Source organism: Eimeria acervulina, genomic scaffold (assembly GCF_000499425.1).
Source record: "Eimeria acervulina Houghton genomic scaffold, Eah_scaff99, whole genome shotgun sequence".
Lineage (NCBI taxonomy): Eukaryota > Apicomplexa > Conoidasida > Eucoccidiorida > Eimeriidae > Eimeria > Eimeria acervulina.
This window is the reverse complement of record NW_013549490.1, coordinates 50,430-75,791: the sequence shown is the minus strand read 5'-3', so window position 1 is coordinate 75,791 and position 25,362 is coordinate 50,430. Positions and strand designations below refer to the sequence as shown.

At 49.2% G+C, this 25,362-nt stretch overlaps 3 protein-coding genes across 3 annotated transcripts; 2 read left to right on the top strand and 1 right to left on the bottom strand.

Annotated features, from left to right (window-relative positions):
* Positions 1–9,270: 9,270 nt before the first annotated feature.
* Positions 9,271–10,248, top strand: EAH_00016040 (4-alpha-glucanotransferase, putative; the record flags this gene model as incomplete). Its single annotated transcript, XM_013394024.1, has 1 exon — positions 9,271–10,248. One exon carries the CDS (start codon positions 9,271–9,273, stop codon positions 10,246–10,248), a length of 978 nt encoding a protein of 325 aa, XP_013249478.1.
* Positions 10,249–16,854: 6,606 nt separating this feature from the next.
* Positions 16,855–19,454, bottom strand: EAH_00016030 (WD domain, G-beta repeat-containing protein, putative; the record flags this gene model as incomplete). Its single annotated transcript, XM_013394023.1, has 7 exons — positions 16,855–17,054; positions 17,288–17,369; positions 17,507–17,616; positions 17,848–18,468; positions 18,588–18,737; positions 18,846–19,042; positions 19,171–19,454. The coding sequence occupies 7 exons, from the start codon at positions 19,452–19,454 to the stop codon at positions 16,855–16,857; spliced, it is 1,644 nt and encodes a 547-aa protein (XP_013249477.1).
* Positions 19,455–20,810: 1,356 nt separating this feature from the next.
* On the top strand, positions 20,811–24,013 carry EAH_00016020 (hypothetical protein, conserved; the record flags this gene model as incomplete). Its single annotated transcript, XM_013394022.1, has 7 exons — positions 20,811–21,146; positions 21,455–21,631; positions 22,453–22,680; positions 22,914–22,970; positions 23,121–23,238; positions 23,392–23,516; positions 23,858–24,013. 7 exons carry the CDS (start codon positions 20,811–20,813, stop codon positions 24,011–24,013), a joined length of 1,197 nt encoding a protein of 398 aa, XP_013249476.1.
* Between the last annotated feature and the right edge of the window lie 1,349 nt (positions 24,014–25,362).

Genomic DNA, 25,362 nt, shown 5'->3' with positions numbered 1-25,362 from the left:
CCCCCCCCCTCCCGCCGGTCTCCCTCCACGAAAGGAGTCGAACCAATGAACTCTGCAGTAGTTCACACTGCTTATTGTGGTGCCAACGGCGCAACCGCCATCTTCGGTACTACCCCCTCAATTAGACCATCAAACTCGCAGCTTGATGCTCTACAGGTGCTCCAGAATTGGTGCGAGCGTTAAACTCCACTGAATACACAACACTGTGCATTGCAGCGCGGGCCCGCCCAGACCAGTGACCCCACAATTCTGGTGCACGTCCCAACGACGAAACTTTGTATTTGTCCCTTAAATTATTGAACTTAATATATGAATATATGAGCTCAAAGGAGCTACGAAACTGCCGACGCCAACCTCCAGCGCGTGGACATTCTATTACGCGCCGCTGCCTCGCCTGATTCTGCAATGCAACTTGCCGTTCACGGACGATCGGCAAAACCCTCCATATAGAGAAGTATATATATCTACAAAAGCTGTGGCGTACGGTTAAAAAAACGAACAAAAGGTGCAACAGAACACGAGCAAAAGGCACACGCTAGTGGGCGCTTGCTGTGGTGGTCCAGTAGACGGCTACCTGCGCATACAGCACGGCCTACTAACACAACGCTTGTTTAGATTACAGATAACTATTCCTCTAAGAAGCACTCTCACTTCAGCATAATCATGGTAGGACGCAACAGCTCCTGCACATGAGGGAAACGCGTTTCTTCACCGAGTGCAGCCCCAGGTAGCTGCCAGCCCCAGTCCGCTGGCAGGAGCATACTGTGGGTTCTTTGGATAGGAATGCCAGCATGTGAAGCAGTACATTCATCAAGTACTGCACGTGAGACAGCAAAAAGGACTTCCCACTGCAATGCATTACAGGTCCATGTAGCGCAGTTTCAGGTGCTGGTCTGCAACAACATGTGTGGATGCAACTGCCTTGAAAATCCAAAAGACGAGCTTATGATGTGACGCATTATACAATAAATGTTACCTGTACAAGGAATGCACATGGACAACCGAACGTACAAACTTCGCATTTCCGAACGATTCGATTGCGACTGAGCAACCACAAGCTGCAAGAGTTCACTGGGGATAAGCTGCGCGTATATGTAACTTTATGGAAGCATAGGACGGGAAACGACCAACTCGACGGTTAAGAGCTTTACATTTTGAATCAAAAGTCAAGAAAAAGCTGAGCCCGTCACAGCCGCTTGTGACCGTAGGGAAGGGGTACCGAGAGTTCTCGAGCTTAACGCAGGACCTCCGTGAGCTGCAATGGAGAGAAAAAAGCCAAGAGAGATCGCAAGAAGCAAGCTGTCCCATTTGAGAACCTAGGGGTCCTTGGCACAGTAGGCCAAGGCCTCGTGGCTTTTTAGGGATGGAGCCAGCCTGCCACAAGTGGTCCAACGTCTCCACCCAGCCGTGCTCTTCTGTAGACTAGGGGAGCAGTGAAACAGCTGGTAGCCGAACGTACTGTTCTACAATATAAACCCATTTTTCACAAGGTACGAAGACGATCCAGCTCCATAAATTTTGTTGGGGAGTCGCAAATTCTGCGCAGGCATGCAGTTGCTGTGCTTAGCTTGCTTGTCTACCTCGGGTTGGTCCGCGGCGGTCTTGTTATGGTGGATAATAGGAGTTATGGATTTGCGCCATAATGCGCTGGCATACTTCTGGACTTCGTTAGTAATGATGCGCCTCGGAAAGCCGCCAAGCTTCTAGATAATACTGACAGAAGACAGGGCTACTCTCCCCGCTATGGCTGAACCAAAACAGGCGATCACGTCGGCATATTTGCTGAATCTATCCACGAGAACGTAACTGCTATCAAAGCTTCAGACTCATGGTAAAGTTACTGTGACATCCTTTGAGATATCCGTCCCTATCCATTTTGGAGTCGGACGACCCTGCAAAAGTCGAGGTTTGCGCGAGTAGGCTGCTGGGGTTCCGGATATGTGAGGAGCCGTTTCACAACTGAGAGGCTCGTGTCAGGCCCCAAAAACAACGTGGTCACTCGCTCCAATACTGTGTTGATTCCAGCAGGGCCAGGTAAAACTTGACTGTTTTGCGCAAAAACCTCTACAAAGCGAGTGTAAAACGTATTGTTGGCGGCATCCACCGTTATACTGATGAAGCACGAGGTTGCCACCCCTGATGTAGCGCTTTGCCATCTTCCACTGTTGGCTTTGGCAAAAACGGCAGCCGCGGGAGTAACTAATGGTTGTGAAAGAGAGTCACTGCATACGACAGTTGCGGAGCACAACACTTGACCTATATGGCACCAGAAGAGTGTATCAGCGAGCATTTTGGTGATCATCTTAATGTATAATCCTGCTGGCACTTCTTTACCCCCGAACAAGCAGCCTAGAGCTCCGGCTCCCGTGCCCTGTGCTTCTCCTCTCTGTCCATGAAACGGTGTTACTAACAGGCGATTACTTCGTATCTTTCCAACTCCTCGGCTTTCTAAGAGAGCATCATCCCAGCCGATGTGGCACTGCCATCGGCTGTTAGGTAGGAGGGAATGTCGAAATCAGGAAGTGCGAGCAGTAGAGACGGTGCCGGGTGTCTGATGGATCCTTAGTCTTCCTTCGTTCTCTCTCCAACAAACCTTATTTGTGGCCCGTTAGCGAGGCGGGCAATGCGAGCAAAACCAAAGGACGAGCTTGCGGTAGACGATGGGAGACTCAGAAACTTCTGGACTTCTGCACGAGTGTAAGGGATAGCAGCTACCTACGAGCGGTCTCAATCTTCGACGGGTGTGGTTAGCCTCCTCTTGTAGAGGCAGGAAGCTCTAAGAAGCGAAGAGCTCGCATGAGAAACAAGCGGGTTTGTTCTTCTAGGAACCACCGTTTCTAACGGAGTAGTTGAAGCACATGACGCAGGAGCTGCAGGTGCTCATGCCCGTTCCAAATGAACTCATGGAACGATAGTTGAGCCCTCCCTGTCTGGGAAGACTAAATGGTGTCCAAGCTGCTGCTGCATTTCTGCAGCTGCATTTCTGCAGCTGCATTTCTGCAGCTGCATTTCTGCAGCTGCATTTCTGCAGCTGCAGTCAGGCGCCCAAAAGGTTTTACGTATATTTTTCTAGTTTGCGAGTGCTGGTGTGCAACGCAGGCATGAACCTGTTGCTGCGACGTGTTGCAATGAGCGCCAACGAAGTCAGACGATGAATAGATTGCTCCAGCCTTCGACCGGCCGAGCAGTTTGTGCATTGGGGACATCGGAAGCTTCAATTTCCTCGTTTCGTTACTTACGGCTTTGAGGCCGACGCATATGCATTGCATTCCGTCATTTCTTTCGCCAGCGCGGGATGACTTCCAAATGGGCTAGTGGACGGTTATAATTTGCTGTTTCCTAACGGTCCTTCTTCTTGTCTCTCGGTTTTCTATTCAAGGTGAGGAGCTCGTTGGTACTTTGGAGGAAAGGCTGGGGTTGCGCCGGGACTCCGTTCTATAAGGTGCATTGGGCAGGGCGGGTGGCAACCTCCCCGCTGGAGAGCAGTTTTTCATTTGGTTCATCTGAGCAGTGTTCCTTCAACTGTGACAACGTCTGCTGCTTGACAGGTGTTAAGTGGAACATTCCCCCGAAATTGGGGTCTTCACTAGACCGCTCCGATGAAATGCGTCCATCTCACAGTGGTTTCCGGAGGTCCCTTTGCGTTGCGTTAGTTTGTCGTCCCTCCTTTCTACTTGAGGCATTGATTCGACTCGTCTTTCCTTGGGAGATGCAGATGCTGTTGGGAAAGTAGGAGTGTGCACGCTCTCCTATGTTCCAGGCTCACATCGCTCAATAAAGTCTTTTGCAGGCAGCATGCGAGCCCTGCAATGAATCAACCACGGTACGCGTAGGACCATGTAAGAGTGAAGCGACCCATAAGAAAAGTCCCGTGCTATGCTGTGCATATTATCCTCCTCCAAATTGAACCAGAGCTCTACTCCCGCAATTCTACACTTCCTCAGTTCCTGTCTGCTATCGGCGGAACGCAGTAGCAGGGGCTACACCAACGGTTAAACAGGGGTGGCGCGTTCTCGCCGTGACTGCAGATAGCATGCCCACTTCGCAGCCTGCGTCAAGTACCTGTAGACACTCCATAGCACTAACACAATTAAGCAGGGAATTGACTCCAGTTGGATCTGCAGATGCGGATACCACATCATTTGGCCCCATCTTTGCGCCGCACGTTGCATGCGGGCCTGTACGTTTCCTTGACCGCTTTGGTTGTTCCCCTGGTGTCTTTGTTCAAGGCCTTGGTGTTTCATTTCTATACCTCTTTTCATTGGCCTTGCACTTTCGAATTGTCTGGCTTTACTTGTTACAGAATAAGCAGAAGCGCCGCTCGGTAGGCACCCCAGTTTTCCGAGTACTGAATTCGCTGGCTACGGCCTGCACTCGCTCCTCATCTATTTCTGGGCATTTCTGGCATCTGCATGCCCAATATCCACAGGATTAGTCTGTTTGATATTTGCAGAGGTTGCTTTGCTCTCAGCTAGGGCTGCGTAAGTAGTTTTTCGCCTCTTTGACAATTAAGCGCTCCATGATCTCGGCGGCTTATATCACTTCACCTCTTAGTTCCCTTTAGCGATCCGGCTACAGACTGCGTCAGCCATGCTATCGAGCATTCACGTAGAAACTTCCATTACACCGCTGGACTTCTGTCCACCAAGTCCTCATGCTTCCCAACGCATAGCTCTGTGGGAAGCTTCCCTCGTTGAAGCTTTTTAGTTTTGCCAGAGCCTATCCCCTTGGCGGCCTGGGAGATGCGCTGCGATACAGCGCATCCCTAAGTGTTTTCGTGGTTAGGATGTGATCCGGAAAATGGTGCTCTCGCTCAGTCATAGCCGCCATCGTCTTGCACCCCTTCCCATGGAGAAGTTGCCAATAGCAATTGTAGCTCTTCAAGGGCATTTTGAAGACGAACTGATCCTCGAGCGAAGCACGAAATTTTACCTCAGCCTCCACCGCGGCGAGGTATCCTTCATGCGTGGGCGGCCAGAAAAATATCATTCTTGAGTGCTTTTGGCTGTAAAGACATTTCCCCTTGGATGGGATAATCTACTGTAACGAGGCGCCCAGCTGTTGGGGGCACCCTCACCTGGGGACAGTTCCTGATAAATCTCGACTGGACGGGAGGCGAAAATGGCCGAGTAGTCAACAAGGGTGGGGATGGTAGAAAATATCTTTAAAATGTTCCCATCCCTTCTTCTGTTTGCAGATACCTTCCTACTAATAAGCGGTATGAACTGAGCAGCCCAGAGGCCCGGTTGAAGTTTGCAGATCGCTGCTGCCCCGTTGAGCCCGGCAGTGGCATCCAGCCTCCCCAATCTTCGACTTCGGTCGAGTGCCGCCGTGAGCTCCAATAGAGTCAAACTATTTATTGTATTAGTTCGCCAGAGCACCTGGCCTGTTTTGCAATCCCGTGGTGCCCTAGGCACAGTAGGCCAAGGGCCGAGAGAGAGGAGCCGGTCTATCCTAAGTTGGATCTCACCTTTTTCCAAACCGTGCTGTAAGCCAAATCCAGATGCATCCAAGGCCCTATTTGATGATGCATGCACGAGCGCTGTACTATAGTTGGACACTTCTGTGGCCCTTAGTAACCTGCATGGAAGCACAAGTACACGCATCAATTTGTGACGGAAAAAGGTGCAGCTGGCACGGGATGCTCAACAGAAGCTTGACTGGGCAACTACGCTCTACATCGTATTGTTTCCCGAGAAGTGTGTCTCGTTGAACCCAGTTTGTTTTGATCTAAAGGTGACAGCAAAACGGCTCCCCCTGTCACGTCAATTGTGGTCCTCTAGCCGGCGCAGAGCGGGATATGCTTCGGTATGGCTTAAGCTTTTCCCAAATATATAGTCACGAAAGAGATTTTTTTGATTGTTATGGGGGCAGCATTAGGCGTGGGTGGTGCACCACCTCTCCCATACGCTGTAAAGAACTTTTCGCCTTGCCGTATCTTCCATGGTCATGCGGCTTCGCAGAAGCAGCTCAAATAGGGATTTTTCCCTCTAAAGAGTAACAGTAGGTACTAGAGTGGGGCGTACAGTGAGTACGCTGTTCTTTACTTAGTGCGGCTTTTTCCCTTTGCTGCATCACTGGGATGCCTACTTCCTGGAGTCCGTCACTTGCATACGGACACCCAACTTTCTTGAAGGAATGCACTCGAATACCAACATTCCATCAAGAATTGACACCGTCAGTTGTCCTTGTTGCTACTGGTACAGACTGAATACGGAGGTGTGCTTAGCTTTTTTCTCAAGCGACAGCCACGGGCACGTCCCCCGCCCGCCGCCCGAGCCCTGGTGCCAACTAGGCAGATTCCAGACAGTCCTCCTACAAGATGTTCAGACAGGTCTTGTATCCACCAGAACATGACAATTCGTTTAGCCGCTAATACCAACTTGGCATGGGAAACCTGCTTTTATTTCAACCATTAGGCATGGCTACCCTGTCTCGCAAAAGCGTCTCTGTCACTGCGGGTGAATTCTATATTATGGCTGTTTGCTCGAAAGGTGTACCCGTTCTGCGTAAGTCTTGCCTATTGCTTGGTTGCCACTACTACTCACGCATCAGGCGCGCTCCTATACCGTAGCCGTCTGGCAGCCGGCGGAGGTGTCTCTCTTTAAGCTGTCCCTTGACAGAAAATCCACTGGTATATATTTTGGCTGAGGCAGCGTCCAGCGCTCTACAGGCACCCACTCAGCAGCAGCAGCAGTAGCAGCTGCTGCTACTGCTGCTGTCATCCTTGTTCTGCCGTCTGGCAGCCGGCTGATCAGGGATGACGTTCTTCCTGTGATGCTTCCTATCCACAACTAAACAATCGCACATTGAGCTTATGCAAGATCGTTTTCATAAGAAAGCTGGTCGGACCTACGTGGGCAGCCGCGAAGTGTGAATAAACCTGGCCTTAAGGGTCTTATCTTACAGGCAAGTGGTAAGTGGCAGTGCTTGCGCCGCCTACGTTAGATGGCATGCCTGCTACACCGTTCTGACAGCCATATCGAAGAGAGTGAAAATTTAATGATAGGTGCAGACGCAAGTGTGATCTTGCATTTCAACTTCAGCTTCAGATGTTGACCTAGAAAAAAGATGTTCCAAAAAGCTGCTTGTACAAAACAGCTTTCTGGAACATTTCTTGAAAGTCCCAACTTGTTCTCCTCCAAGATAATGAGTAGTGATTCGAAGACGAGCGCAGGCAAAGCGCTTCTCTTGTCCCGTCCCGTTGCCATGGGCTATACGAACTACCACTTTCTTGTTCTGAAAAAATATGGCAGTTCTCAAAATCCATGGCAATTACAGAAATGCTAGTATGTGTGCACGTTGTTACGAACGCTCTGGCCTAGACATTCTCCCATTTCGAATTCACTGCTTGGTCATAGAGGGCTTTTGTACAAAGTAATAGATGTCCCAGCGTTGTCGCATGGAGAGCCGCGCAATTCAGCAAAGTGTAAATTGGCTTCGCAAGTCTTCCCAGTTTTACGATGCGAAGGCGGCAGTTTCAGGCGCAGAGACTGCCTCATGTGCAAATAGGGACGCTGCTTAATATTTCGCATACAGGCTTTGGGGGCTTTGTACCGTGCGAGGCCTGGCATCAGCTTTGAGGAGTTGAAATGTACCTGACGAGGAGGAAGTTGAACTGGCGCAGCTAGACAACGGTGAGATTTGCAAGGACGGCTGCGGCTAAGCACAAGTGGAACTAAAAAAGCAGAAGAAACAGAGGGTTGAGCAAGTCTAAGAATTGTGTGTGTCTGGTGCGCCGTTTCTGATTTACTTGGCATTCAAAACTAGAGCTTGCTCTACGTTCTAAAGAGTGTTTCCTAAAGTCATACATTACCTACTGTCACATGAGGTGTATAGAAATTGCCCGCGCAAGCCATGCAGTACTCTGATATTCGGATGGGAGATTGCCAACCATCTCAATGCCGTTCAAAGATGGACTGTGCAGCAGCCAGCGGCTTTTTCCGTAGAAGCCAAACAAAAGACACTAATGGGGTTTCATATCGCACCTGCCAACCAGCGTGTAACTTCGAGGAGGAAGTAATTCTGTAAACCTGTTTTGTGTGCGTTGTGCTGGTGGGCTCTCAAGCTCCTTTTGCGTGTGGTGTTTCGGGCCAGTTTGTGTAGTTTTCCCGTCTTTTAACATAGAATTAAAGTTGTAATGGCAAGCTGTCCTTTGTAGTCCAGCCTCCAGGCCTTGCAAGCCGCCCCATCTTTCTATTAGTAGCTGGACTTGCCTGCAGTAAATAACAACAATTCATGTGGGCAAATGGGGAACTTCCCGCCGGTTCTACGTACAGAAGATGAATGAAATCATTCCCAAGCCATGAGAACCCAGCACAGAAGACTGAGTCCACAGCTTTTACTGCAGAACACCATTCTGAAGGATCTCCTGAGCTCTCTTCCTCCAGGCATTGTTCGCAACGAATCGTGCTGCGCGACATGTCTATGGCTTTTACACAAGGGAGCGTACGAGCGCAGTGATAAGTACAGAGCTACAAGACGGTGTCTATGAAGGCAAGAAAGATCCGTGCCTCATGCTTCTCCTACCATGGTTATGTTCGTGAGACAGAATCGAACCATAGGCAGCTTTGCGCATACCGGACGCTAGTAGGCTTGCTGCAAATGGGAAAAATCGAAATGGAGAAAGAAATCAGTTTGACGGCAAACAAGGGGGAAGTTCTGCATCTTAACTTTGACGGGAATGTTGATTCCTCGAGCCAGCCAAATCATTGTTTGCGAAGTGGTCCAAATGCATGGTTGCATTTAAACCCCTTTGAATGCTCCAACTGCAACCTTCATACGCGTGGGCACTCTGCAGAAGTCGTTACAAAGGCATATTTTTGCCTTCCGAGTTAGTAAATTCATGCGTAGATCATATTGGCAGTATGGCGAAGCATGGACCCTCTGTCACGGGGTGATTCTCCGCAGTGGCAGCAATATGAAACGCTGCTGCATTGAACCTCAAGGGTACTGCTAGTTAAAAAGGCTATATTTCTAGCAAGTTGTGAAGTTTGTGAGGCTGGTGTTTCTTTTTCTCATCGTCCCGCACGCAGCCCCAGGGTGTCTTTGCTGCGAGCACCGAGTGGGGCTTCCTGTAAAATACAGTGCCATGCAGAAAACTATGTTGTGCAAAGCTTCTTAAAAAGAATGTCGTTAGTCGTTCCAGTGGAGAGAATGAACGACTCAATGGGCGGTGCTCGCCAGTGACCTCAAATTGGCTCCTTTTCAGTGTCGAGAGGACAAATCGGGCCATACACGCTGCCTATCTACCACATTTAATAACAGAAAATGGATTTTATGTACGAAGGGCGTGATGCAGGGGTCTTACTTCACTTTACTTCATTGCCTAGCAAGTGTGGAATTGTTGGGGATTTCGGGGAAAGTGCTGAACCGTTTCTAGCATACCTTAAGGATGCCGGGTTCTCCTATTGGCAAGTGCTCCCCGTCGGGCCTTGCACTTATTCTCAGTCTCAGCCCGGTTGTCCATATTTGAGCACCAGTTCTTTCGCACTGAACCCTTTGCTGGTCTGTCCTGCTGGTTTAATATCTCTCGGGCTTGTCACCGTCGAAGAAGTAACTCAGCTAGTGGCCAAATGGCAGGCAAAGCAACAGGAGAGGAGACCCTTTAACACAGAATGCTCCTATCAGGATACGAATGAACCTGGAGACTTTGTTGACTACCATGTAGCCAAGGGCTACAAGGATGAATTGCTAGCCCTTGCGTACAATGCATTTACTAGGAAGACTCCGACAGAAGAATATGATGAATTTTGCAGGACCAACAAATTTTGGCTAGACGGGTATGTGCTATTTGAAGCCATACAGGCACGGCATCCCCATGCCTCCTCGTGGCTTGAGTGGCCCGAGGAATATCGGTCATATAGAAGTCTTGTAAAGAATGAATCATTGCTGCAGAACCTTGAGCTGCTTCCCGGAGGGGAGAGCGTCACTGAAAAGAAAGTTGCGGGACCGATTGAGCAGCTGCAACCACAATTCCACCGGTTTGTGCAGTTTATACTTTCACAACAGTGGAGCCAGCTGCGTCTTCAGGCCAACACAAATGGCATCAAAATCCTGGGTGACATAGCATTTTACGTCAATATGCACTCTAGTGATGCCTGGAGCAACTCCGAGATGTTTCAGATGGACATTACTACCAATAAGCCGCTCTACGTTTCTGGTGAGGAGGCCTGTATATCGCTAACACATGGGCAGACCGTTAATAACAGTACGAGTGATGCACGAGTAGAGCTACAGCATTACTAGTGACTCCGAGTGTGGTACTCAGCGCTTGCGATGCAGGTGTTCCTCCAGACTACTTTAGCGCCGAAGGGCAACTTTGGGGGCATCCTGTCTATGCATGGGATACCCACGAACGCACCAATTTTAGCTGGTGGACCCGCCGTCTGGCGAATAGTTTCGAGAAGTTTGATGCCTGTAGACTTGACCACTTTCGTGGGTTTGAGTCGTATTGGAGAGTACCGTATGACTTTGCTATACAGCATAAAAGTGCCAGAGATGGGGAGTGGGTGAAGGGACCTGGGACGAAACTGTTCGACGCAATATTCAAGAACATGGGCTGGGAAAATCCCAGAGTCAATGTGGCTACGGCATACTCAGAGGCACTTTCCAAACACACCAAGCGGCCGTCAGTAAGGGAGAGGCTTGCTAACATTATTAACAAACATGTTATTGAAAAGTCGAAGCCACTGAAGAAAAGTTCCGGAGCGCCGCACTCCTTTGGCATCCCAGGCGGAGGCGAGCCATCTAGGCCCGCACCGTTGCTGATAGCAGAAGACCTGGGCTTCATTACCCCTGAAATCGTAGCTCTTAGGGATAAGTACAGCATCTTTAGCATGCGCGTCGTGCAATTCGCCTGGGCGGACAAAGAAAAGGGGTTGCGTTGCGAGCATCTTCCGTACAATCACACACGAGATTGCGTTGTGTACACCGGGACGCATGACAACTCAACTTCACAGTCCTGGTGGAAGGCAGCTTCTGCTGAAGAAAAAAAGCACCTCTTAAGCTACTTTGGTGAGACTGATATGCGAATGCTATTATCGTTCCACAGTACAATGGCATTCCTTCGTCAAAAATAAGGATTGTACTTCCCTTGACAGGCATTTGTATCAACAACGGGTTTTGCTTCGATATACAAAGTTCTATCCTATAGAATTAAACTTACACGACTGAATCCTACATCCGTTTGTCTGGTGTGCGTTTAGGCCTAAGCGAAGAGCCTCCAAGCTCTGCGGCCCACAGGCTCCTCACCCACTTGGCACTCCTCAGTGTTGCGAAACTCGTCATTCTCCCAGTCCAAGATATACTGGGCCTTGACGATCGGGCTAGGTTCAACCTTCCCGGGGTAGATAGTCCTAAAAACTGGAGTTGGAAACTCAGCAGCCTGCGGCCTCTCTACGCTCCAGAAAACCTGAACCCACTCCGTGAAATGCTCATTCTGTCAAATAGACATATTTCATTAGAATAGCTGGAGCGCTTTAACTAAGCTACATAAGGCTCATCTCTGTCAGGTTGGACTCAATATTTTCGGCGTTTCTTGTAAAAATGTGTCTACGCTGATTATGGCAAGCGCTTGATGACGACCACCAATTGGATTAGCTAGTGTTGACCTCATTAATAATGGTTGTTTACTCGGCTAGAAGAACGGTCTCTTGAATGCGTATCAAGGTGCCGGATGAAGTGGAACGAACACAAACGGGAGAAGCAAGATTTGAATGGTAGCCATGAGAAGCCCGAACATTTGTAGGCACAGCGATTCCACTTGCAAATGTTTAACACCAAACTCTAAGGGCAACCTATTGTGACCGGCCGAAAGCGTATTGGGAGTATTCGTGAGTTGATGAGCACGCCTTTGCTTTATAGAGAGCACTGTTGAAATGCTTTGCGCAGAATGTGTGTATTCAAACTGTTTCTCCGCTGAAAAGCTATTCTTCAGTTGCATCGGCGGGCATCTGAACGATACCTGCGTAGTACGTGGCCCGTGGCATTGATCGCATGTATGTCTTAGCGTCGGCCGGGCCGATAATACTCCCGTGAGCACACGCTTTTTTTCAAATTAGGCTTGCGAAAGGCACATTCTGTACTCTCGCATCCCTCCCCTACCAATTTGCATTTCCTTACCGAGTTACGACAGCTGGTTTCCATTTTAAAGACACTGTGCTGAAATCTTCATCCTGCTCGGCGGCGCTCCACAATTTTGGAGCGCCTCTAGGCTCGCATTCGTTCGGTAAGGGGCTAGGGAAACTATGCATTAATTCCCGTTTCAAATAGACGCCTTGGATTCTTTCGTTGCCCTTTATTGAACCCAGAAAACACCGAGATTTGCGCGCTTCGTACAACCCCCATTTCACCACCTGCATTTCCACCGCAGGCTTCGTATGCATGCCGCGCCTTAGTAGATTGCAGCGGCACAAATTTCGCCGGACGTATGTAATTTTGGCGTTCTAATAAACAAAAAGTGCATAATCGTAGTCTAGTGAAGGTATGGTAGCGTGCTTTCAGGCGCCTTATTCTACTAACTTAGTCCTACCGGTATTCGCCAGGCTTTCATGCACCACGTGGATATTTTAGGATCGTTAAGCTTAATGCCTCTTGGGTTTCCACTCAAGTAAGACTCCATTGATGCTACAGTCACGTATGTAAGCGTATAGGTCGGCTGCTTAATCGCTAGATCTTGGAAACACAGGGCAGAGCTTACATTGAAATCAGCCATCTGGTGCTCGTCTTGGCAATATCTAGAACGGACTGGTTACGGAGGATACAATGCACGTGTTTCCATTATCCAGCATAGAAATTCGCTCTAAAACCAGCTGCATTTCCCTAGGACAGGGCTATGCGGAACGGTCGGCAGCTGCGGCAAACAGCATCCGCCGCCAATGTGCGCCCGTCCTAGAATTTGCAGGTAATGTCTAACATAGCTAATGCTGCTGTATTTACGCAATTTTCTATTCTGGAAGGCCTATAAGCATACTGGTTTTTTCCGTGCATACAGTAGGGGCTTGACGGTGTGTGGGAAGAGTCACAGCAGGTGGCCTTGCCTGGACAAAACTTGAACCACTGTTTTCAAGATGCCGATCAGGGCAGGAAGACCGATGTTTTCTGGAAGCATTTGCTCCCGTGTATTACTGTACTGCGAGTTGCAGCACACCTTGCCGCTTGCTCAAAGGGCTTAATTGCCCTGGCGCCCATCCCAACTGTTTGCCGCCCAGATGACATTGAAGAAAGCTGGCTAGCAAGCTGCTGTCCCTCCGTTCTGCTTTGGGGCCATTGAATTTGTTGGCCTCCAGAAATAAAGCACTGCAGGAATAATAAGCCCTTTGAGCAAGCAGCAAGGTGTGCTGCAACTCGCAGTACAGTAATACACGGGAGCAAATGCTTCCAGAAAACATCGGTCTTTCAATATGTGGGCCAAGCAAAAGCCACGGGCCCACAGTGTTAGTGCATGCAGCAAGGGTGGCTTGGTAGTGCTTGCATGTAGGGGTGATTTGCAGTATCAATTGCAGAAAGGTATGGGTACCAGCCCCAGGCCCTGGTGCCACTGTGTCCAACTAGCAATTGAAAAGAGGGTCGAATTCTTTCTTGAGAACGCCTTTTTGAAGTGCATTGATCATATTGCAGCTCATGACGGCCCTCGGCTAAGATCGAGGACTCGTAACACATGCTAGCTCCGCCTCGTTGAGTTGGGCAGGAGCGAGCGACGAACGCTAACCCCACAGCTGGGTAAACTTGTGCACGGCACTGACTATCCATGCACTTTCTCCCCAAAAAGCAAAGGAAAAAGCTTCAGACGCCCTTTTTAACGTCCTTCTCTGTTCAACCCATTCCCCCCCAGCACAATGGAGACTGAAGCGACAATTGGCTTGCCGCCCCAGCTTCAGCACTACACTAAGGAGAAAAATGCCTTTAGCGTGAAGGTAACTCATTATCTGAATGCTGCCGCCTTTGCCGGCCTGCCACTTATGACGGACACCACGATGCTGGGAAGGGTAAGTACCTTTTTGATTCGCTGGCGGGGTGCTCTGTCTATCAAACTCATCCAACGGGCTATAACTGCTATGTGTACTTTCTTTATCAATTACGGTTATTTTTTTAGTCAGGTCATTGCTTTTCGGGAAAAATTCCACGGTGCGGAACGTGCGATGCAACAACGCGGGGCAAAAGGGGACAACAGCACACGTCCGGTTCCACCCCCGAGTCACCTGTGTAGCTGGCCAACTTCCCCAAATGCTTCATGCCGTTTCTGAACATGACGCATGCTCTGAAGTGGATATGATGTGCCATGACACGGCGAGAAGAAGGCTTATTGGCGCAGTCCCTGTGACTGCGCCTCAAGCAGGACAAGAGGATCTGCAATACAGTGGGAATAAAATGCAGGTTCAACTAGATGACAGATCACTTTGCCACGAAACCGGCCTTTCCCGGTGGGAACTGCTCACGGGATAATCTTGAATATGCCATGGCTGATTCAGTGGGGGGCTAGCATGTTGCCTTCAGAAATTATTGACCTCTAGGTGCCAAGCAGCAATGAGAAAGTGCACCTCTCAGCGCCTCCAACAGCATCTGCACCCCTGCGGTAAGATCAATAAAACCAGGGTCTGGGGAATTAAGAAGCGGGGAGGCACCTACTCAATGCAGAACCCTAAACCCTAAGGAAAACGACGGGTAAATGCATGCATATCGTCGTGGTGGAGAAATGAAGGCAGCCGTTTCGAGCAAATCAATCCAGTTTCCACCCGCAGAACAGAGGAAGTAGTCAGAGTTGAAGGAACAGTTCTCAGATGCGTCTTATGAGGAGGGAGCGTCCCAGCAGTGCGGCGGACGCAAGATACGCCGCACTTGCGCAGCGCACCCCAAGCTTTCCTCCGAGGTACAAACGGCCTTTCATCTTGAAGAGACAAACGAGTGACAAGAAGACGGACCGTTAGGAAACAGCAAATTAAAACCGTCCACTAGCCCATTTGGAAGCCATCCGGCACTGGCGAAAGAAATGACGGGATGTAATGCATATGCGTTGACTTCAAAGCCGCAAATCACGTGACGAGGAAATTGAAGTTTCCGATGCTCCCAATGCACAAACTGTCTGGCGGGTCGAAGGCTGGAGCTATCTATTCATGGTCTGACTTCGTTGGCGCTTTTCGGCGGATTGCAACACATCGCAGCAACAGGTTCATGCCTGCGTTGCACACCAGCACTCGCAAACTAGGAAAATCTACGTAAACCTTTTGGGCGCCTGACTGCAGCTGCAGATATGCAGCTGCAGAAATGCAGCTGCAGAAATGCAGCAACAGCTTGGACACCATTTAGTCTTCCCAGACAGGGAGGGCTCAATCATCATTTCATGAGTTCAGTTGGAACGGGAATGAGCACCTGCAGCTCCTGCATCATGTGCTTCAACTACTCCGTTAGAAACGGTGGTTCCTAGAAGGACAAACCCGCTTGTTTCTCATGCAAGCTCTTCGCTTCTTAGAGCTTCCTGCCTCTACAACAGGAAGCTAACCACACCCGTCGAAGATTGAGACCGCTCGTAGGTAGCCGCTATCCCTTACACTCGTGCAGAAGTCCAGAAGTTTCTGAGTCTCCCATCGTCTACCGCAAGCTCGTCCTTTGGTTTTGCTCGCATCGCCGCTTATTCAACGGAGCAAGAGGAAGGCACACTTCCGCCGCCAGCGTTGCAAGTACAAAAATTCCAAAGGAAACGTCTTGGGAACGGACAGACGCCAGGTGCCTCATCAGACTTTTGGCATCGTCTCCAGTACCCGTGCTCCCCGATTTCTACAGCCCCCTCTTCCTAACAACCGTTGACAGTGGCACATCCGCTGGATTCGGCTCTCGTAGAAAGCCAAGGACTTGAAAACGCACCAAGCAGTCGCCTGCTACTAACACAATTTCATTGACAGACAGCATTAGTATCAGGGACGTCAGAAGGAGCTCCACGAGGTCTGGTCAGTGGTAGAAGTGGCGGCAATATCATACATCAAGGGTAGTACCAATATGGTTACTGGTGCAGCCAGCAACTATATTGGTACTGTATGGTTGCTGGGTGTGCGCCATGTATATCAGGCATTGCGCCCAGCAATTGCCGTTGTATGAAATGACTCCCGTTCACTTTCCTCCTTACTATTCAGGCGGCTGCAGGTCTTTCCAAACTCACACTGGAAAAGGGTTAACCACTACAGCATGTAAGGCGGCCTTTTTTGTACCAGACAAGTGAGGTGAATAACCCCGCTTCACTTCCGCGTTGGTGCAGCTTGTTATCGTCTATTCATGAGATATATTTGCTTATGCTTTGATGGCCGCATTACAGAGCGGCTCCCAACCCAGGGGTGCGCCTCTTAGAGGGTCAGTGCGCCACTTCACTGCGCGGGCTGGGGAGAAGGGGGGAAACATGGGTAACACCGGCGTGTCTGAAGGTTAGGGATGTATCCCTGCTTGCGTGCAGGTGAAGCTACTATGAACAAAGTGACTGTTTAACAATTGTCTACGCGTTGGTGTTGGTGCGTGCAGCGATAGGAGGCTTAGGCATACTGATAAGTGGGGTTGTTTTGGAGCAGCAGTTGCGACAGGGTGCGCAGCAATTTACGGTTTGCCGCTTCCTTTCTACAGCAGCCCCAGGCCCTTGTGTCGCCTTGCTAATGTCCCTTGGAGACTTTCAGGGTGATCAGCTACTGGTAGCTGCACCTGCGCCAGGATTTAGGGTCTAACTAAGGGTAAATCCTCTGGACTGCCCGGTTTGGAGGCCTACAAATCGTTGAAGCCGGAGAAATCCGACGGGGTTCTCACAGTTCGTCTTCTGTGACTGAGGTATGCCAGTGCTATTTTACTCAGAAGCTCACAGTTCTAGTGCCCCACCTACTACTCCCCGGCAGTGTTCTGTAGATGAAGCTGCTCAGAAATCTGCCAAAAGTGGATGACTCCGCTGTCACCACCAGATACGAGGACACTACCGTCAGGGCTAAAGCAAGCGCACCGCACTGTATCGGCATGCCAGCGGGCTTGCGCGATACAGTTGCCAGAATCGTATTCCCAAAGTCGAAGGAAGCGGTCATCTCCACCTGGGAATAGACGAGCATGAAGGCTTCCATAATAGTTCGAATTCGATCTTGTGTGCACGTCGCTGGACTTCCCCCATACTGCTAACATATCCGGAATGCCGGTTGTGTTAGTGTTACTCTACTTGGTGTTTGGAAGCTTGGCTGACCGGTACAGACTAAATTGGTTTTTGGATGGTAAGTAATGCAATGAACATCCCCTTCGTCTGCGACCTCGAAATCCCTGATTTTTGTACCGTCTAGAGCATCGAAGTAGTGCACCTTCCGATCACTCCCTGTTGCCACGATGTGAACCTCATCCGCACAGTACGTCGCACTCTGCCAGCATTTTGCGCATTCATTTGCATAAATCAAAGGGAGGTGCAAAGTACTTTCAGTTTCTTTACAATGTTTGCGTGGATGCACGTGATTCTATGCCCACTGCGTGGTTGAAATTTTCGGTGCTTGAAACGCACTCGGAAGATTGTACTTTCATTGATCGATAGAATAGAAGTGTATGTTGCCATGTCCCACACAATTATCGTGCCATCCTCAGCAGCGGTGAGCGCCTGAATGGACATGCCACCTGGAAAATAGGACAAACCTGTGTACATGATTGTGTCGGCGTCTTCACATTTCGTCGGCCGCCGCTGTATTCGGTGTAACGCGTCGAACATTTTTCTATGTAAACATACGTGCATATCGTTTCGACGGAGTCGCAAGCTGCAGATTCTTCCTCGGTGCTCCTTCTTGCTAGCTAGCATTTCCTGAGATTTGCTTTGGACATCCCACACTCTAAACTGGCCTGAGAGCCCACCCGATACCAATCTCTTGCCGACCCGAGTAGCTGCGATCGCTGTGACTCCATCCTTGTGTGCTTGTTCAATGCAAAAGAGCAGCTTTCCTGTTTCGGGGGTGAATGCCCGAATTCTTCCGTCTTTCCACCCGGTTATTATGGAGGAGCCATCCGGAGCGAAATCCACGCACAAACACTCCACACCAGGGAGTTGAATTCTTAAAATTTCTTTGTACGTCTTCACGTCCCATATCCTCACGTCTGATAATGAGCACGTGGCCACTACTTGAGAACATTCCTCCGGAAATGTCGCTTGGTTTATGCTCCCAACGTGCGCCGAATGCTTGAGGTGAGGTGTAAGCGTGCGAGCATCGATTCTGTAGAGATTGTTCGCTGACGTAGCAACCCACAGCATGGAGCTGTCAGGAGCTGCAACGAGAGAGGTAATCGCTCCAGAAACCTGGCACAAGCTGGCTGGAGACAGTCTGTCTGTCCCCAGGCGAAGCAGCTGGCCGTCTTCAGTGCCTGCAAAAAGTTGACTGCGGACAAGAGCCACTGCAGTAACTCCCGCCTCAAGTTGCCGCTTGGGGGGCCCACTTCGCGTAAATAGCCCCGTCCGTAGTGATATTTCTAGGATATCCCCTGAGAAATGCAGTGACATGAAGGGATATGACTATTAGGCAAATTCACCGATACCTGTAAATGCTGTGAAAACTTTATGAATTTCTGTCCTCCGCAATCTCTTGGAGACAATGTCTTACCAGATTGAGTCCCGCAGTATACAAATTCATCGGCCGGGTGGAGGACAAGTGAGTTGCATGTCCTGCGGAGTTTACCAAGATTGCAATCTCGTGGTGTCATTTTCTTTGTAGCAGCATCAATTTCCCAAATGCGAACATGAGAGGCTCCAGCTGAGCAGGCAAACAAACATCCAGCGTCTAATGGTCTTCGTTCGTGCAACCATTGGCACAACTGTCTGAATAAGAGCAGCATGGGCTCAGTGCTGTGTATCGACGGACCAGAGACAAGCATGTTCGGCGATTTGTTGTAAAATGTCAAGCATTTCGACGAGTCCAGTGCAGCCGCCGTCCGGCAAAGGGCTTTCCTCTCCTCAACGCTCCACAACACCAAGGTGTTACAACTCTCCCCACCTAAGCTGGCCAGGAACTTGCCGTCACAGGAGAAGTCAAGGCACTCAACTGAGACCTTATGAAAGCTGAATTCCACCAATGCACACACGATTAACGTGTGGTCCAAGACATCAGTGCAATCTACGGGATTGGCAGTTGGGTTTAACTCCGTATAGTACGAGACCCCCACCTGAGTCTTCCTAGCTCTACTAACTTTTCGAGGCTCCAAATAATGATGTCCGCAACAAACCCTGGGTGCGTCATCTGCCCACTGGCGAGATATTTCCCATCTTTGCTTACAGCGATACAGGTGACGCGGTTGTCGTGCCCGCATAGGAAAGCTTCTGAGCTGTATTTGAGGTCGCGGACAACAACGGAATATCCAAGGGCAAATATTAGCCTTTGGTTGTCAGGATGCATGACAACACATCTCTTGGAGGTACCGTTGATGCCAATCACGGCAGAAAGCCTCAAGTCGTCTGTTTGTTTGCTCTCCATTGCAAGTAAAAGGCGAAGGGTATTTCTTCTATAAGGTAAACCACTAAAGAATATCTCTAATTCTCATGTCGTCTCCAACGCAAACTCCGCCTTCGAAGCGCCTTCAAAGAGAGGCTGCAGATACGCTTAAGTCGAAGCACATCCTACTGATGCATTTTCAGGGATCCCCCCTAAACAAAATGTGCGGCAAAATAATACAGGGTAAAGACGTACTATTTGTCGGCAAAGAATATTCCTCCCTACTGATGATGTCCCACTCTGCTTCATAAGGGAATCGTGACAGGACAGACAATTGTGCCCGTATTTTTTGCTCTTACAACTACATAGGCATTGCGTACGCCGCTTCGGAGTTAGATAGGCTATGAATTCCGTAGTCAGGTGTTTTCTCATGAATGCCTAACGGGGCGTTCAAGCAAGCACAACTTCTACAACGAAGCTAGCTGCGTAGGACAATTTTTAAGCTTCTGCAAGTTGGTCAGGCGTTTCCATAGGTGTCTTTGCAGACCCACCGCCAAAGACTGTTGTGATGTGCCGTAGACTACAGCTGTCGCACATCATTCGCAGGCTGAAGTGATGCAAAGCACGTCTAGGGAGTGGTTCGAGGGCCCAAACTGCTGACGGATTCATAAGAACAGAAAACTGCACTTGAGAAGGGCACTTACTTTTTAAAATTTTCAGACAAGTCCAAGCCACTTGCACTTGCACTAAAGCGTCTAGCAAGTGAACGTGCACAAAGTAGCTTCGACGGACCGTTCCATTCCAACTCAAGGTTTTACATTGAGCGCAAACACTCGCGTATATTACGAGAGTTGTATACTTTTGTTGATTATATGGAGGTTTCATATTTTCTTAAAATGCTCAAGAGCATCACTTTTGCCAGTACGAAAGGACAGCTCTAGCAGCGCATGCATGTAACGAGCCCAGCCCCGCGATTCGTGATTCTGTGACGCATGCATGCATCTGCTGGGCCGACGCGTGCTAAACAGCTGCAACAAGAAGGAATCTTTGTATGATAAACTAACACGGAGTATTCCGGTTGTTTTGAGAAACCTAACGCGCCAGACATATTCTATTTTGCAGTCTCATGGAAAAGGAGACGTGGTGCCACCGCCGGCCTACCCATATGCTACACGCACGCTCGTCCATAGCGTTTGTAATCTTCTTCTAGGATTTGGCCACGAATCTCTGCACTATGCATTCCATTGATATTTGCGTGCAGTTTTCAACAAATTTGCTCTACTCCTGTCGGTCTCGAGGTGTGCTGTGTTAGCAGAACTGCAATACACAGCGAACAGTGCCGCGTAACGAAGTAGCACATAATCAAAAGCCCTGTGATCCAGAAATCGCAATGCTGAAATGGATAACTCGAATTTGGATTTCGGGCTTCACATAGAGACAGCGCGCCTACAAGAGTTCTTGGCTCAACTGCTACGCTCCCAAGAGACTATACACAAGCGCCAAGATGATCTAGCATCTGCCTTCGATGAGCTGCTCAAGAAGCTTGCTAGTGAAGAGCATGGAGTAAAGGAGCAGCAACAAACTCTGCAAAAGCTGCAGAACGCAACTGAAAGGCTGTCAGAAAGACTTGATGAACTGGATAAGCTGCGTATCAGAGAGAAGATGGAAAGATATGACAGCGACCACAATGAGATCAAATCTTTTCAGTCGCAGATCTCTCTGCTTGACTCAAAAGTGAGGTCCGCCCACCATGCAAACGCTGACATGCAAAATAAACTATGCACTATATCAAACTATGCAGTGAGTAAGGGGCACTCCCTTCGTTGCTCTAGCATCTGGACCATATTTCGCAGTTCGAAAGGCTGTGGTAATCTAGTGATTTACAACAACCTTCTGCATAAGAGCTACTTTTGTTTAGATTCCAACCTGGACTGCATGCTGTTGGTAGAAAGCCCGAAATTGAACTCCCTCGGATTGGTTCTTCTCCAACAACAAATCCCAGCAGACCAGGCATTTTCGTATAACTTGGATTGTGCTGTCAGATAGAGAGCCACGGAGCTGCTGCGAGCAGCCTGCAAGTTAGGGTAATGGATGTAGAAAATAAGCAAAGCAGTCTAGACGATCAGTTCAAAGAGATTCTGCCAGAATTCGGGTCACTTAAGGCCTGTCAGGCGGCTGCTGCCGTTCAATGCCAAGCAGCAGAGGCGCGGTGCACTGAGGTGAGAGCACTGTAACGCGCCGTTCACGATTGAGACACAAAAAACAAACAGAAGCCTTCCCTCAGAAGTATAGACAGACCAAGAATCATCTGACGGAGCATAGCGGCTTCCATACTCGGATGGAGAGGAAGCGCTTGCCTTCACGTGCATGACACACTTAGGTTGAGCGGCGTCAAGAAGAGCTAGCACATTCGGTCGAGAATAAATATGAGGGTCTTTGGAAAGGAGTTGAGCAGTCCCTTGAAGCCATATCCTCAGCAGAATTGCAAAAGCATCAAAGTGATATTCAAGCACTCAGTGGCAAAGTGGAGAAAAGGATGAATCTGCGCATAAGCTACTGTTTGGACATACTCGCAAAGGCTGCTGAAACGAACAGGCAGAAAGACGTGAAACGATCCGTACTGCTCAGGTTGGGTGATTGCAAGCCTATGCCTGCCGAATGGCGCTTGAAGAGAACACCTAGCTTATCCAACACCACGTTGCCCTGTATAGCCATGGGAGATTGAAGGGCTCTCAAGGCTTTTGTTTAGCGTGTTTGAATATCTGAGTTCTGATGTGGCGTTAAAAATTGTCGGGGTGGGGCTGTTGCGCAGATGGAGGGAACAGGCGTGGCTGGCAAGCAGAAGAAAGTATGGGCTTGCGTTGTTAGCCAATCGCATTTGTAGCACAGTAAGTCAAAGGCATGCTTATGCTTTTGAGTTTGAACAAGAAGTCCTGATGATGGGACGAACCGACGCCAGGGGTATCGGGATGAAAATGACGAACAGTACTCTGCTGACCCTTGTAGTTTCGCAGTCGTTAATGGTCGAGTGTAAATGCAGCTTCGCAGCTCCTTCCGACGATGGTTTTACCAAGCTCGATGGGCCTCTGAGATTGAGCATGTGAAAGAGGAATTTAAAAAGCTAGTACCAGATGTGCATGGGCTCCTGGATGGCACCGTGAACCCTCGGCTGAAGCTACTGGAGGAGGGAGCTGTAGCAGAGGCCCACAAGACCGACTTACTGGTCGAGCGAAATACAGAACTGTGGAGTTATCTGCAGTCAACTATGGTGAGTCCCCTTCTGCGCCTCCAACCGCTCTGGTTCTCGATGCTTTAGAACAAGGCTGCTTCTGCGTTTTGGCCCGAGCGTAGCTGAGTGTAAATATACACGCTTAAGATCGTATCTGTCACGCAATTAAATTTACCGATGCAAGATCATACGCTACACGGGCCTTGTCCAGGTCGAGTATCTTTGTTTGCGACACACCAATCAAGTTGGCGAGTATTTGATTAACCATTCAGGAGCGCGCTCTTGCGCTTGAACATAAAGCTAAAGAAGGCGCAGAGGCTATGTCAAAAGTGAGCCATTCAGAGGCGGATTTGGTCAAGAAATAGCACTTTCACTACGAATGTAAAGCTTCATGAGTGAAGCCCATTAGTATCACATAATCAAGTGTGGATGGTAATAAAAATGTATCCTTCCAACCATATCTACGCATCGTCTTCCAGATGGCCGCCGAACTCGATATACACGCAAATTTCCGTCGGGATGCTGAGGAGCGTGTGCAAAGCGCAGAAGCCATGGTAACGCAGCTGTCCGGGCAACTTGCCCTTCTAGCAAGAGATGGTGATCCGCTTGCACTACTTTAATAAGGCATCCAACCAAATATTTGGGGTCATACAGAGAGGCTGTATTTCTTCCATCTCATCGAGCCCCGCCTTCTTGGCAACAAATAGTTCAAGAAGTGCACAATGGCAGCGAAGTGCTGACTATGCTCAGACGATGTCAAGAATATGATGAAGGACGTTTTGCTTATCTGGACTGCCGTGAAGCAGCTTGATGCCTCAAAAGCAGATAGGAAGGAACTGGAAAACCTAGGGCTCGAAGTAACATCTAAGAACGCGGTAAGCTTGACCCAGCCAGTTCTCGGAAGACAACATTTGAATTTATTGGAGGGGGATATAGCTCCTAGGCATTGCTGAGGTTTTCGGCGATTACTGCTGACAAAATTCCTGCAGACTCTGTCGGGGAACATTCAAAAGTTGCAAGATTACAATACTGCACAGGTTAGGCTTAAGAAAGGCAGGATTCATTTTCCATTGCTGTACGGGCTACTTCGTGAACTCATTGAGTTGGCCTTTTGGAACAATCTGCTCGCCCTACCCGAAGATTTGCATCAGTTATCTGAATCACTGTTGCCTGCACACCTTCATCTGGTAACGACGAAGCGTGTGTAGTTTCGCAGGATACTGCCTTAGACGAGCGAATATCAGCCTTACACTCTGCTATCAAGGATAGCAAAGGCAGGCACGAAGAACTGGAGTTCATGTTTGGACTGGTTGTAAGGTTGGTTGAGGACATTGCCAATATCCAGTTTGGGAGGATGCAGGTGATTCACTGAGGGATTCTATACACTAGACATAGTCTGCTGTTGTTTCGATTCCATTTCGTACAATATTGCATACACTGTACATAAGGACAACTCAGCGAATTCCACCCTTCTCGCTTGCAGGCGCGTCTAGGCACGACTGGACGGGTGGGGAGCGGACGCGCAGAAGCTCGAACCACTCTACGGAAAGCCATGAGCAAAGCACATGAGACAAGCGATGGCGGCCAAAACCTTAACGTATCTGTGTCATCTCTGGCAGTGGATAACGATGGTACGGAACGTGGGGGTCACAGCCAAGGTGTGTCAGATCTACGCTGTAGGTCTAAGGGGAATTCGGACTGCAAAATAGGACAGATTTCCCTCCAGCCCCACATGCTTCCCGAGTTCAAGGATAAACAGACCTCCAGGTGTGGAAATCTGGCTAACGAATATATACTTCTTACTTTGTTTTCAGCAATGGCGTCCTATTCCTCACGGTCACCCGATAAAACACCCGCTGCTGTCGTAATATCCTGTTCGTAACGGCTTTTCAGGTCCCCTCCAGTTGCGGCGTTTGTCGATTGGGTTAGCAATGTCCAAAAGGCCTTAAAGCTAGATTGCAACGCTCCTGAGTCTAGTGGTGCCCATGGACAGGCGAGCAGGTAGAAAGGATGGGAAGTCAGCATGTGTGAACTCCCCTTGCTACAGATGCAGCGTAACTCATCGCGCAATACGTTGCCGATATTCAAGCTTCTTTCGGCTTCGTTGCGACTATTGTTTTTGGGAGCAACTGCCCAACCGATCATCTGGCCCTTAGTTTGCCCAGTTATGCATGCAGTAGAGAATTATTGTCGAGGATCCTCACAAGACGTTCCCTCAAATGCCTGTGTGATCATCCTGCGCCTGCATCGGGCATCCTAAGCAGGGTTTTGTTCTCTTTGAGCATAAAGAGTAGGCATTCAGGTAGCAAATCCAAGCTTGCAGTGTTCCTTAACCACGGTCCTATCCTCGTCACACATTTTAGAACGACAAAGGCGTTGAACCTCCTTGACTTGTTTCACTAAGAGGATTTGTCAAGTACGCACCTTCTGCTTTTAGGCATTGTTTCCAGGTTGAAAGCAAGTAGAGACACACTAGTTTCGGGCAGGCTACAAACTTCGGAAAGATGCTATGTTGACATTCAACGGAATAATTTAAAAACTCATTCCAGGCAAAAAAACCAAAATGCCGTTGAATTTAGGTGGAGTGAGTCCTATTAGAACCGTAGTACACACACTGGAGGAGTGCTGGGACGTGAGGTGTAGTCCACCCCGCTTCGGCTGTTCTCACCTTTCTTTCTGACAAGTGCTGTTCTTCGAAAGTCAGTACATAAAAACAGCCCA